Raw genomic sequence first — 13,687 nt, 5'->3', positions numbered from 1 at the left:
CAAACTATACTTTATTTATAACCATTGGACTAAAGAACTGTTTAGTCGATGTTTTGTTTAAAATCTTTGGACTAAAGAACTGTTTAGTCAAAACCGTTGGACTAAAGAACTGTTTAGTCAAGTTTTGTTTACTGTTTTGCACTATGATATAAATTCTAAATTGATGTGCTTGGGAGTATGTTTCCAAATAAAGTCTCATCCGTAAACGCTACTTGTTAACTCGGGCATGTCCCCGGGCGTGGTATTGTGGATAGCCGCTATTGTGTTGACAGTCCCACCCAAAAAGGGGTGCACATTACCTATGTTTTCTTAGTCTAATCATGTGGAATTTGGACCACCGCTGAATTAGTACTACTACGAACTGTGGGACCTAAGTAAGTGTAGGGGCTACTTATGGTCGTTCGTAAAATAATGGGACACGTTGGTCAGGTAAGGCTCAGTAGCGTCTCAAGTTAAGCATCATGGTAGATTTACATTTATTAAGTGCAAAAGTTTACGTATAAGTTTGTAAATAAATGATTTATGCATTGTAATGTTTTGTGCATGTGAAAACCTGTGAACTCACCAACTCTTTGTAGTTGACCTTGTTTTATATTTCATGTTTTTCAGGATTTAAGTAAGAAATGAACTGTTTTGGGAGCATACTTGTGGCAAGACCGATTAAGTTCGCATTTGAAGATTTTGTTTAAGAAGTATACTATCCCATTTTGGTTATAGGTGTTAAACTCGTTTTATTTTGTAAAATTTGAAAGGTATTATTTATTAACTGTTGCTGTGACTCGCTTACCTGTTACATCTCGTGTTTCCGCTTTAGCGGGGTGTGACATCAAGATCTAGAGCAATGGACACTACACGACATGTATGGGACTCTGCAAGCTCAAGAGCAAGAAGTGCAGAAGGCCAAGGTCGCTCTGGGTGGACCTCTGGCTCTTGTCTTTGACTCAAAAGAGACAGAATCTAGCCAGCCACATAGAGAACGAAGATCCAAAGAGAAAGGAGGAAGGGAAAGAAGGCTCTTGTCATGGAGAGCGATGAAGAAGACAGAGCGTCTAGCTTTGAAGACGGCGACATCAGTGCTTTTGCACATTCCTTGGCCCTGATCACCGAGGAATTTCAAAAAAAAATTGGGAAAAAAGGTCTTCTATAAACGAGGAAGGCAGGGTGATCATAGTCGAGGCAATGCTTTCGAAGGAAAGAACCCTCCCTCTGTTTCAAACAAGAAGGAGGAAAAGCCATCGGAACAAAAGAAACAAGGTGTTAGATGCTTCAGATGCTGTAAAATGGGGCACTACTCCAAAGAGTGTAGATGCACTTTGGTGAAAGATGAACTGTACTACAAAAACAAGTATAAGTATAATCGATCACAAAGGAGTCTCATGGCTGAACAGGAGAACTGGGGCTCTGACTCCTCATCCGAAGAAGAAGACCAAGCCCATTTCTGTGGGATGGCTGTTGAGAACGACAGAGAAGAGTCTGGATCTGACTCCGACTCCAAGGTATGTTCCATTCTGACTTGGAAGAAAGCATATCTGCTTTGACAAATGATTTCGTTAACCTACAGCAAAAGCTCTCTGTCAAAAAATCCAAAAGGAAATCTTTGGAAAAGGAAAAATTATTCTTTGAACGTGAGACAGAGCTGCTAACTGTAGAGAAACAAGAATTGTCAGTGGAAAATGTAAAACTTTTGCAAACAAAACCATTCACTGAAACAAGTCTTAAACCAGAGTGCTTAGAACTAAAAGCGACTATACAGAAGAAAGAAAAAGAGCTTTTAGAAAAGGAACATGACAGATTAAACTATGAGGCCCTCAAAATTTATTTTCAAAAGGAAAGAGACTACTTACACCAGAGCTTACAAGGAAAAGAGCTCTTGATCAAGAAATATCAAGATGTTCAACAGGTGTATGAAAAAGTTAATTCTCAATCAATGACTTACTGTTATGTATGAGATATCTTAACAATAGTGAATTGTAAACCACATAAATGAAAACATCAATGAGTTGTAAATCACATAGACGAAACCAAGGTCATCCCTTAGTATGTTAAATATAAGATTTTGCACAGGACCCCTGAAATTTTGGAGCCTAAATTTACATGTGTTTAGGGTTTTTTTTATCGACTTGTGTAAAATTATAGACAAAATTATTTATTCTCTGATATTTTATATATACATGTACTTAAAAGTTTTGGATGTAGTAGGACCTCTAAAAAGATTGGAACGTCCCTAGACAAAACCGTATTTTGAAAGCATATGGAAGAAAATAGCAATTTTCAACAAACATGAATTGTAAACCATATGGATGAAAATAACAATGAGTTGTAAACTATAGCTCACACTAGTGGATATGGTGGCAAGGGTCACTACTTCTTTCTTCCATTGTCGTGTAAATTTTTAGTGTCGTGAGAAGTGCCACTATATCATTTTGTTGTGTAAAACCATATACTTTTGAAACTATAATGAAACACAGGAATCTCTTGGCAGAGTTGGTTAGCTAACGTTTTTTCTCCGATCCTAGGTGTAGGTTTGAATCTCGTTTGTGTCATTTACTTATTCTTTTAGCTTTTAAGATGTATTATGTTTTTGATTTTTTTTTGCCATAAAAGACTCGAACACATGATCTATCATATGAAAAACAAGAAACCAATCAACTGCCAATAATGATTTTGTGAGAAATATTCATATCTTCACTTATTATAATCAAACTGTACCACCACTTGAAAATATCTTGATCTATTATAGATGCGAAAATATCAACAAATATAAATTATAGGAATAAAAATCATATATTCGAAAGCATGGGACGAAAATAGAAAACTCTAACTAACCACAAAAACTAAAATCGTATTCTACTCTAAAATAGGAAGAGTAAATTACGTTTTATCGTTATGGTTTGTTAAAAATTTCTATTTTTGTTTTTATAATTTTGAAATTACAATTTTTATCTCTATAATTTATAATTCGTTATCTTTTTTGTCTTTATGATTTAAATTTATCGCTTTATTTGTTCTTATTGTTTACAACTCATTTCTATTTTAGTTCTTCCTACTTAAAGTAGTGTTTTTGGCATCAGGGACGAAAATAGAAATAAATTGCAAACTATAAGGATGAAAACCAAAATATTGAAACCACAGGGACGAAATCCATAATTATTTACAAACCTCAGGGACTAAATCCGAAATTATTTACAAACCTTAGGGACTAAAAACGTAATTTACTCAAATAAGAATAACAAATTTTGCCATGGTTCCTGATTACAAAAAGTAAAACAAAAACAGTAGTCTTGGCGCTAACACCACCGTTCATTTTTTTTTGTAGCTGTGCTGTTTCCCCATCTCCACAGCACCAAAAATGGCGGCAATGATGATATCCCTCCCCACAACAACGACGAACTCTTTTGTTCAATTCTCATTATCATCGCCATCTTCCAACTTCGTTTACTTGATAACTGAAAGCCGAACGAGTAGAAGGATTGGATATATTGATCGATTTCCATTGAGGAGTACTCCAAATCCCGTACTCTCGTCGAAATTCTCTGAAGACGATGAATCTTCTCCTCCATCTGTTGTTTCTTATCCGTTGGATTCGTCTTCGGATGTTGTTAGAAGGTTCTATGATGGAATAAACTCCCGCAACCTTTCGACGGTCGTGGATCTCATTGCAGACGACTGCGTTTACGAAGACCTTGTTTTTCCTAAACCTTTCGTTGGCCGCAAGGTAAGATATCGCCTAAACCCTGAATCTGAACTTTTTCTTGTTAAATTGTATGCTTTACAACTTCAATTTTGCAATGGATTTTGATTTTGATAAATATTTTTGGTTGCATTTGTAGCAAACTTCATAACAATTAGGCCCTCCATCTCAGAATCTAAAGATTGTGGAAATACTTTTATCATTTATATATGAAACTGAAAGCAAATTCTTAAATGCTAATGCGGAATTCTTAAATGCGTTTCAGAGCGATTATTATCTAGTAGAATTGAAGTTACTTTATCACCTCAGATCTACAAAGATAGGTGTTGAATGAATTTTATGAGAAGTATTGACTTATTGTGTGTGGAGACGATAAAACAATGCTTGAAGCTATAACCAACTGATCAGCTAATGAGAAGGAAATTATCGACAAAAAGGCCTAGAGCTGTAGGTAATTTTATCAGTTAGAGGCGGAGCCAACAGTAAATACAAAATTTGATGGGAGTATTGCTTGGTGTTTAAATGACAAAAATGCTTCTCCAATTAGGGGGTAAAACAAAATACGTATGGCTAATTAATTCAGGACTAGAGAGTAATAATATGAAAAGTTTTTTTTTTTTTTTTTTTCTGGAAGGAGGACAGGGCCTCTGACAAATTTATTAAGCAACAAACGAACTGTAGACCTAAATGGCTGGTACTATCCCCAAACCGCATGTCCACTAGCCAAATAGGATAGGCCCCAAATGCTGTCATGGAGTGCACTAATCCAAACATCTATACATATGTACGAATAGTAGAATTTAGCATGGAATTTAACCTCAAAAGGTCATTCTGTTTACCTGTTTTTATGAGCATTGTTTAAAACATATGTACAAAGTTTATCTTGAAAGACCCAGGAAAGCATACCCATGTGGATGAATCTTTGCCACCCGCCAATTGAGGCATATGCAGCAATTTAGTCAGCAATACACGAATATAGAGTTCTAATACGTGATCTCTAGGCTGTCCTCAAGGACTTCCAGTCGCTTGGAGAAGTACAACTGGAACAGTACTAAACATGCTGAACAATATTCGGTCAGAAAAAGAAACGTAGTTAAAATTATATAGAGGAAGCTGTTGACCGATCAAAGCATGATACGGAAAAAGTAGTGTGCACATCCACCCCATAATTATGATTAAAAAAGTAAAATAGCTAGAAAAATTTATGCCTGCGCATACCCAAAAAAGCATTAAAACTTAACCTGTCCCATGACCAGTCAAGTTGATACACATGGGTTGGAACAAAATCACAATCTTTTTAGTCGTCGTTAGTCTGTTATGTGCTCACTCTGTTAGCCATTGTTTGTCATTTTTTGACTTTGTACTTCAAACTAACTACTTTCAACTTGAAAAATATATTTTATTTAGAGGAAAAATCTGTAACTAGTAGACAACTACAAGTATTATAAATAAAAAAAGTGGTGTAAAAAGGAATATTTTTAATTATTAGAAATTATACATACAATCTGATTATTCAAAGTCAAATGATGACGACCTTAAGAGGAAACCAAAAGAGTTGCTTAACATGGCACTATTGTTTTCTAATAGCTGAATCGTTATCAAATTCACATTTACATCGTCTGTTTTCTCCAAAATCAGAACTTTTATCATTGGAGGGATTATGTCCACAAAATCCAAAGTTCATTAGTGGAGGGATTCATTAAACTACAATGTTGAACAATGGTGAGAAGGGTGGGGTAGACAAATCTAAAAATGATATAGAAATGAAGCAAGTCGTTATTTATTTGACCATGCATCTTGTCTAAGATTCCATTATTTTTCAATCCGTGTTCCCTTATTTATTTTTTCAAACCAACTGTTTGAGCTTCAACCAACTTTTGCAGGCTATACTAGAATTTTTTGAGAAGTTCATTTATACCATTAACCAAGATCTACAATTTGCTATTGATGATATATCTGGTGAAGATACATCAGCTGTTGGAGTGACTTGGCACTTAGGTATATTGAAGAACTGAGTCCATTTGGTGTATACCAATTGTGTGTATATTTCTGTGCAAGTAGGTATTAAGATCATCATGTCCAAAGCAAACTTTCCTTTGTGAGGTGTCGTGATCTTTTCTCTTGAAGTATGGATTTCTTTTTATGCGTATTTATTGTGATTCTAGTTCCTATGAAGTGATAGACGGTGTAAATAATTGCAGAATGGAAGGGAAAGCCTTTTCCATTTAGCAAAGGATGCAGCTTTTATCGGTTAGAAGTTGTGGATGGGCGGAAAAAAATAATGTAAGTGTGGTTGTTCTGATAAATGGATAATGTACGTCTTAATTGCAAAGTTTTAGTGATTATTTCTGTAGTTGTGCCCTTTTACTTCTCCGGGCCTCGATTAAACCCATGTGCCAAGATACTTTAAGATCTAGAAGTTAGATTTCATACCCGTTGTTGAATTGGAAGAAGGGTTTGGATTATATCTTTATAAGGGAGAACACCTTCCAATAATTTCTAGAAGTCCACAGATATCATCAAAATTTTGGATTAATGGTCCTTTTTCTAACATTCAAGAACAACTATACTCGATCCATGAAAGCTCAGGAAAGAGAATATCCTCTCAAGCAACTGACATGTCTGGAAAACGCAGAGATTGTTTTGTGATTTCTTGAAAGTAACTGAGTTTCTGTTTATGGGTAATTCAAGGTTAGTTTGTCTTTTCTTGTTTGTCATTTGGGACTCTTGAGTACATTTTTACGGGATTTTGGAAATTAGCCTATGGTTAAGGGGATTATTAGTCATTGCTTTGGAAAATATAGTGTCATTTGGGGCAATTCTGGTTTGCTTCTAGTTGCTGGTGGTTATGCATTCTTGGTGGTTCCATCACTTGTATGTCAAGAATCTTATCAAGAAACATTCTTTGTAGGGATCAACTTGCAGCAAGCAAACACGTCTTTTTCAAAATTAGTACCAAACCAATATACATTATTTCTCGGTATACCAGTTGGGACGAAGGCCACTGGTTAGACTTGTTATTATGTTAATAGATTTTGTGGCATAGTCCCTCTCTCTCCCTCTCTCTTTCTGTATCAGTCATAAACCTACAAAAAATATAAAATCTTGAATCACCGTTGTTACTGGATTTTCTTTGTGCGTTGCTGCTGAACTAACTATCTTTGTCACCAACGGGCCTTTGGCCTAGCGGTATCCGGGCCTTTGGCCTTCATGGGAGGTAACACATTCAAACCTCACCAAGGGTGAGGAGGGTGTGTGCGTTTATTTGTTGCATTTTCCGTATATAAAATTATATACTTAAAAAAAACTTTTTTGTCTTCTGAAAACAGTTACGGCAGAGACATCGTGGAGCCTGCAGTAAAGCCTGGAGACCTTGCTTTGGTTTGTTATATGCTTTCCTTGTTATATTTTGCTTGAAATTTTCATACTTGATATCATGCAACTGCTTCAAAATCTGTTTATAGTTACCAATAGGATGTGAGTTCTGATGGCTTTTAGCTCTTCAATTTGATATGATGATTTAGGTAAATGGGGCGGGTGTGTGTCGACTGTCGAGTCTTGGTTCCTAGACTCGAGATGGTTTCAGGTTCATTAACTTTGAATTAGGTTTGTGAGACAAGTGGATGGAACCCATTAAATTACTCCCTGAAAGAACCTGTAGGAGTGAAGGGGGTTCCAACAATTATTGAAGGGAGAGTTTTCAATCTAGCTGAAGTAGACATTTTTAAATCTAGCCGTCTCTAAAAACGACGGGCAAAGATGCCCTAGAGCTTCGATGCGGGCAAGAGATATTTGAGATGGTAGACCTTGGCTTTGATACCATGTGAGAATGTGGAATCTCATTACATTACTCTCCAACCCCCCCCCAACCCAAATAAATTACTCTCCAAAAGAACCTTTAGGAGTGAAGAGAGTTTTCAAGTCTAGCCGATGTAGACTCTAACAACGGAGGTTAGACAGGCAAAGATGCCATAGAGTGTCTATTCCAGGGCAAATCAGATAGTAGAGCTTTGCTTTGATACCATGTGAGAAATGTAAACCTCATCAGATTATTCCGCAAAAGAGCCCTTGAGGAGAGGAGAGTTTCAATATATCTGCTACATAGAGATGATGCTATATTCTCTTCTCTATTACGGATCGATTCATACCTCAAGCAAAAGGAAAGTCAAACCCACATTCAAATTCCATTTAATGTGTATTTTTATATTTAGTTAATTGTTGTGATATTGCACATTTTTAGCCAATTATTTCTTCTTTCGAATTGCTGTATTCTCTGTAAAAGCCACAACAATTGTTCGATAATATACAGTTTTTCAATCCTGCAAATCCTCTATACCTTCTTATGGTATCAGGGCCTTCAATTTGCTCACACGAGAAATCGATCCTTGCTTCCTGATAAAAAAAAAAAAAAAAAGCTTCATTTCCTTCCCAACCCTAAAGATGTCAAGCACTGTCGTTCAACACCGCTACTACTCACTTACCCATCAAACTCAATGCAAACAATTTCCCCGCATGGAGGAGACAGATCCAATCGACACTTACCGGTTTGGATCTTGACAACTTTATTGACGGAGAACAACAACCTCCGTCAAAACTTATCTTCGACAAAGATTCAACCAAGCCGAATCTGAAATATACCCGGTGGTTCCGGCAAGACCAAATTATCCTAAGCACCATTCTCAACAGTTGCACCGATACAATCCAACCTATCTTGTCTTCGGCCGATACCTCTCGCGAAGCATGGAAACGGCTGACCACCAATTACGCCAGTGCTTCTTGTTTCAGACTTATCTCTCTCAAATCCAAGCTTGCAAAAAACCTCAAAGGAACCCGGTGTGTCGCTGAATTTCTTCACGACATGAAGTCAATTGCTGATGAACTTGCCCTTGTCCAAAGTCCAATCGACGAGGAAGACCTGCTCATTCACATTCTCGGGCAATTAGGTGATGAGTACAACAACATTACTGCTGCCCTAAAGGTTCGTGACACACCTATATCGTACCCTGAACTGTTTGATAAGCTAGTTGATTTTGAAAGACAATTAGGTGACACAATGCCTTCCTCTCTGCCAATGGTCCACTACACCCAACGAAGCACTGCTAGAACCAATTCAAGGACCCCTCAAGACATGCAAAACCAGCGGTCTAGGTTCAATTCTGCAGGACAACCTAAAGGCGGGCGTCAACAGTGGTCCAATTCCACTAATTATTCTGGAGGAAATCGCCTAAATCGCAATTCAGCCTATTGCCACTAATGTAACATCCGGGGCCACGAAACGAAGGATTGCCTAAAACTTGCTCGTTTCCTACGTGACAATAATGTTTATCTTGCAGTCACCAGACCGGCCGTCCCGATGGCCAATGTCACCACCTCTCGACCCACTTCTTCATCCCCAACGTGGATGTTCAATACTGGAGCTTCACATCACATTACATCTGACTGGTCCTCTCTTCACACACTCTCTGAGTATGGGGGACCGGATGAAGTTATCCTTGGCGATGGTAAGGCTCTTTCCATATCCCACATCGGTACGCAAACTTATACACTCCTTCACGCCCACTCTCTTTACCCAATGTCTTATATGTTCCAAAACTACGCAATAATTTTATCTCGGTTGCTAAGCTTTGTAAAACTAATCATGTTTCTGTTGAATTTTTTCCCTCTCATTTCTTTGTGAAGGATCTTCACATGGGCGTCTAATGTGGGGGGGGGGGGAATCCTCTTGATATCTACTATGCCAACCTTCCTTTGACACCACAACTCAACTCCACTATAACCGTCTCACTTCTTGATTGGCACCACAAACTCAGTCATCCATCAATTCGGATTTTTGAGTTTCTAGCACAATTTCTAGGCCTTAATTCAAAGTTTCAAAACTTTCACTGTCATTCTTGTTCGATCGATAAAAGTCATAAAGTGCCCTTTGGTGCAAATTCCTTTAATGCTTCAAAACCATTAGAACTTTTATACTCTGATGTGTGGGGACCAATTGAAAAATCCATTGACAGTTTCAATTACTATGTAATTATTGTGGACTTTTATACCAAATATGTATGGTTATATCCCATGAAACACAAGTCGGATATCAAAACACTCTTTCCACAGCTCAAAAGGTTGGTTGAAAAGTACTTCAAAACTCCTTTGATCTCTATCTTCACCGACAATGGTGGTGAATATATAGGTCTCAGTCCATATCTACAAGCTCAAGGCATATCTCATTTTACCCCTACACCGGAACAAAACGGTATCGCTGAAAGATGTCACCATCATATCGTTGAAACAGGTTTGGCTCTACTCCATTATGCTCATCTTCCACTCTCGTTTTGGTCCCATGCTTTTCAAACCGTCGTCTATCTCATTAATAGACTCCCTACACCAATCCTTAATTCCAAAAGTCCATATGATATTCTCTATGGAAAATCACCAACATACCACAAACTCAAATCCTTTGGATGTCTTTGCTATCCATGGCTTAGACCGTATGAAAAATCAAAATTCCACCCAAGATTAGCCCCATGCATTTTCCTAGGCTATTCTGCTTCCAAATCAGCCTACAAATGTTTTGACCCATCATCTCGTCGCCTATTTCACTCAAGGCATGTTGAATTTGTTGAACATATATATCCATGCCAGTCCAAAGAGGTCCATCATAACCCAATTACCTTCCCACTCCTCCAAAAACACCCCACCCTACGCCTCACACCCCCTGCCATACGCTACCCAATTTCCAAAACCTATCCACTACACCTACTACATTTCCCATACAAGAATCACCTTCTCCTACCTCAACTCCCTCTCAACTGAACCCACCTAACAACCCCATTACCTCACCTCATCCATCTCCTTCATCCCAATCTTCTATTTTTCCTCGCCGTCCACTCCCAACCATTCCTCGACCGACGCTTCTCCTACACCTTTACCTCCTCGAACTCCCAAACCTAACCCCAAATACTACAACCCCAACTTTATCATTACATCCACTCTTTATCCTGTTTCGTCTAATGTTGAACCAACTACCCGCACCCAAGCCTTCAAAGATCCTCAGTGGCGTAGTGCGATGGACCTTGCATTCAATGCCCTACTCAAGAATGGCACATGGGAATTTGTACCTCATTCCCACAAACGGATTGGTTGCAAATGGGTTTTTCAGGTCAAACGGAAACCGGACGGCTCAATTGATAAATATAAGGCTCGCCTAGTCGCAAAAGGTTTTCATCAACAATATGATAAAGATTACTTTGACACGTTTAGTCCCGTCACAAAGCCGGTCACCATTCGTACTGTATTGTCCAGTGCCTTGTCAAAACATTGTCCCTTAAGACAACTTGATGTCAACACCACGTTTTTGCATGGTCACTTACCGGAAGAAGTTTACATGACCCAACCCCCGGGTATGTCACCCGGATTTACTCAACCACGTTTGTAAGCTTCATAAGTCTCTTTACGGATTAAAACAAGCACCACGCACCTGGTATATTGAACTTACAAAGTTTCTTCTTCGCCTTGGCTTTTGAAAGTCATTAGCAGACCCCTCATTGTTCACTTATAACCATGGTCCTTTGACTTGCTACTTTCTAGTCTATGTGGATGACATTATTCTTACAGGAAACAACAATCAATTTCTTCAAAAGATTATTGATGCCTTAGCACAAAGGTTTTCTATTAAAGATCTCGGCATGCTACATCACTTGGTTTAGAGGTTATTTCCACTTCCAATGGATTGTTTCTATCCCAACACCAACATATCCAAAACCTGCTGACCAAGTTCAAAATGGATGGTGCAAAGTCGTTTGCCACTCCTCTAAGCACTTCCGATTCGTTTTCTCCCACAGATGGTTCACGTGGTGTTGAACACCCTATCGCCAATTAGTAGGCTCTCTACAATACCTTGTGTTCACTCGCCCGGATGTGTCTTTTGTGGTTAATAAGTTGTCTCAGTTTATGCACTCGCCTAGTCAACTTCACTGGCAAGCATTAAAAAGAGTACTGTGTTACTTAAAAGGAACCATTCATCACGGTTTGTATCTCAAACGTGGCTCTCCACTTGATCTAAGAGCCTTCTCGGACTCTGATTGGGGAGGTGTGTCTAATGGAGGAAGATCTACCGCTTATATACTTTATCTCAGGTCCAACATTATCTCTTGGCAGTCCGCACGCCAAAAATTGGTCTCCGCTCTTCAACCGAGGCCGAGTACAAAGCCTTGGCAAATGCGGCGGAATTAGCTTGGGTGAACAACCTACTTCTTGAACTAGGCGTATCTGTTTCGGGTCCTCCCACTCTTCTTTGTGACAATGCAGGTGCCACCTATCTTTGTGCAAACCTGGTATACCTCTCACGCATGAAATATGTTGCCTTGGACTATCACTTTGTGCGTGAAAAGGTGACTGATGGCACTCTTCGGGTCCAACACGTACATTCAGCGGACCAACTAGCCAATGTCCTCACAAAACCACTTGGTCGAGGACCATTTCTTTTTCTTCGATCCAAGATTGGAGTCTCCAACGGATCCTCCATCTTGCAGGGCGTATTATGGATCAATCCATACCTCAAGCAAAAGGAAAGTCAAACCCACATTCAAATTCCATTTAATGTGTATTTTTTATATTTAGTTAATTGTTGTGATATTGCACATTTTTAGCCAATTATTTCCTCTTTCCAATTGTTGTATTGTTTGTATAAAGCCACGGCAATTGTTCAATAATATCCATTTTTTCAATCCTGCAAATCCTCTATACCTCCTTATTCTCCTCCCTGAAAATTCATAAAGTTTGGTTGCACATTTCTAAAGTAGCGTTTGACTATTAGTCAAATAACTAACACGTGATCAAGTAATGAAAAACCTCGTGAACCAAAATCGTCGTGATCATATTGGTTTTCATTGTTTAGTAGTAGCTCCCATATGAACTAATAATTGCACATTCTTAAAACTGCATGTCTTTTTCATTTATGATATTTATTTTGAGACGGAGGGAGAGTCAAATTATAACGAAAACGAATAAAACGGTTTATATATTCTATATGATAGTGGCTGAGGCTTTGTTTTTTGTATTGAATGAGTGTATGCAGGTTGCCATTAGAGGGGTGACATGGCTGCTACAACAATTCCCACAGTTAGCAGACCGCTTCTAATTTTCTATTGCTATTAATTAGCTTTGCAAGGATGGAAATATTAGCTGTGGGTATATGGTTGATTTCTATCTCTCTGGTCCTACCCCACTTTATATATATATATATATATATATATATATATATATATATGTGTGTGTATATATATACACTTTATGTTGTTTATTTACTAAATGGGTAGCTAAGGGTTTCTTATCCAGTGGGGATTCCTTCTCCCAAACCCACATGGACTGGGGTGGGGGCGTATTCCCCGCTCTATATGTATTCATCCCTGAATCTTCTCGTGGTCATATTGTTTCAAAGAGGATAAAGTCTATGTTACCATTTCATAAATATGGTTGGGTTTCAGTGAAAATGGTAAAGGTAAGAAGGGATCTTCTCATCCTTGGATCAATTATAATTGAAAAGGTCTTCTAGATCAACACTGGAATAATTCCCTTCTAAAGTGCAATTCATGGGTTGGTTTGAGATTAAAAGTGATCAAGAGTTCAAAATTTTTCTTACAATTCTCACCTTAACTCCTATTCTCACACGATCCTTCATCATCATAAATAAACTCTTAAAAATAAATACATTTACATCAATTGACATTTGTCGAATTCAATTTTGATACAAATTAGTGTTTGTACAACTTTACGATAAACAACTCCTACATGGATTGGAGGTGTTCCTAAAAACCGTTGGATCGCTCAAGGTTTGAATGGTTTGACAGTCTGATCCAATCTGAGAAATAGCCAAACCGTTTGGTCCATTTTAGTCTATGGTTTAGAACATTTTTTCGAGCTGTTTGGATTGAACCGACCGTCAAAAATTTGGAAAAAAAAACGACTGAATAAAAATTTCCAATAATACATCGAATAAAGAACAAA

The 13,687-nt window shown here is 38.0% G+C and overlaps 1 protein-coding gene across 1 annotated transcript; it reads left to right on the top strand.

Annotated features, from left to right (window-relative positions):
- Nucleotides 1-3,250: 3,250 nt before the first annotated feature.
- On the top strand, nt 3,251-12,926 carry LOC112502668. The gene is made up of 5 exons (XM_025106644.1): nt 3,251-3,715; nt 5,575-5,689; nt 5,893-5,974; nt 7,021-7,072; nt 12,759-12,926. Exons 1-5 carry the CDS (start codon nt 3,350-3,352, stop codon nt 12,819-12,821), a joined length of 678 nt encoding a protein of 225 aa, XP_024962412.1. The 5' UTR covers nt 3,251-3,349; the 3' UTR covers nt 12,822-12,926.
- Nucleotides 12,927-13,687: the final 761 nt, after the last annotated feature.

This window comes from Cynara cardunculus, unplaced genomic scaffold (assembly GCF_001531365.2).
Source record: "Cynara cardunculus var. scolymus isolate 2C unplaced genomic scaffold, CcrdV1 Un_Scaffold_1750, whole genome shotgun sequence".
Taxonomy (NCBI): domain Eukaryota; kingdom Viridiplantae; phylum Streptophyta; class Magnoliopsida; order Asterales; family Asteraceae; genus Cynara; species Cynara cardunculus.
The sequence above is the reverse complement of the archived record's forward strand: the minus strand, read 5'-3'. Positions and strand labels throughout refer to the sequence as shown.

Coding starts and splice junctions, on each gene's coding strand:
- LOC112502668 (XM_025106644.1), top strand. CDS start 3,350: ATGGCGGCAATGATGATATCCCTCCCCACAACAACGACGAACTCTTTT. Junction 5,690..5,892: donor TGGAGTGACTTGGCACTTAG/GTATATTGAAGA, acceptor AAATAATTGCAG/AATGGAAGGGAAAGCCTTTT. Junction 5,975..7,020: donor GATGGGCGGAAAAAAATAAT/GTAAGTGTGGTT, acceptor TTCTGAAAACAG/TTACGGCAGAGACATCGTGG.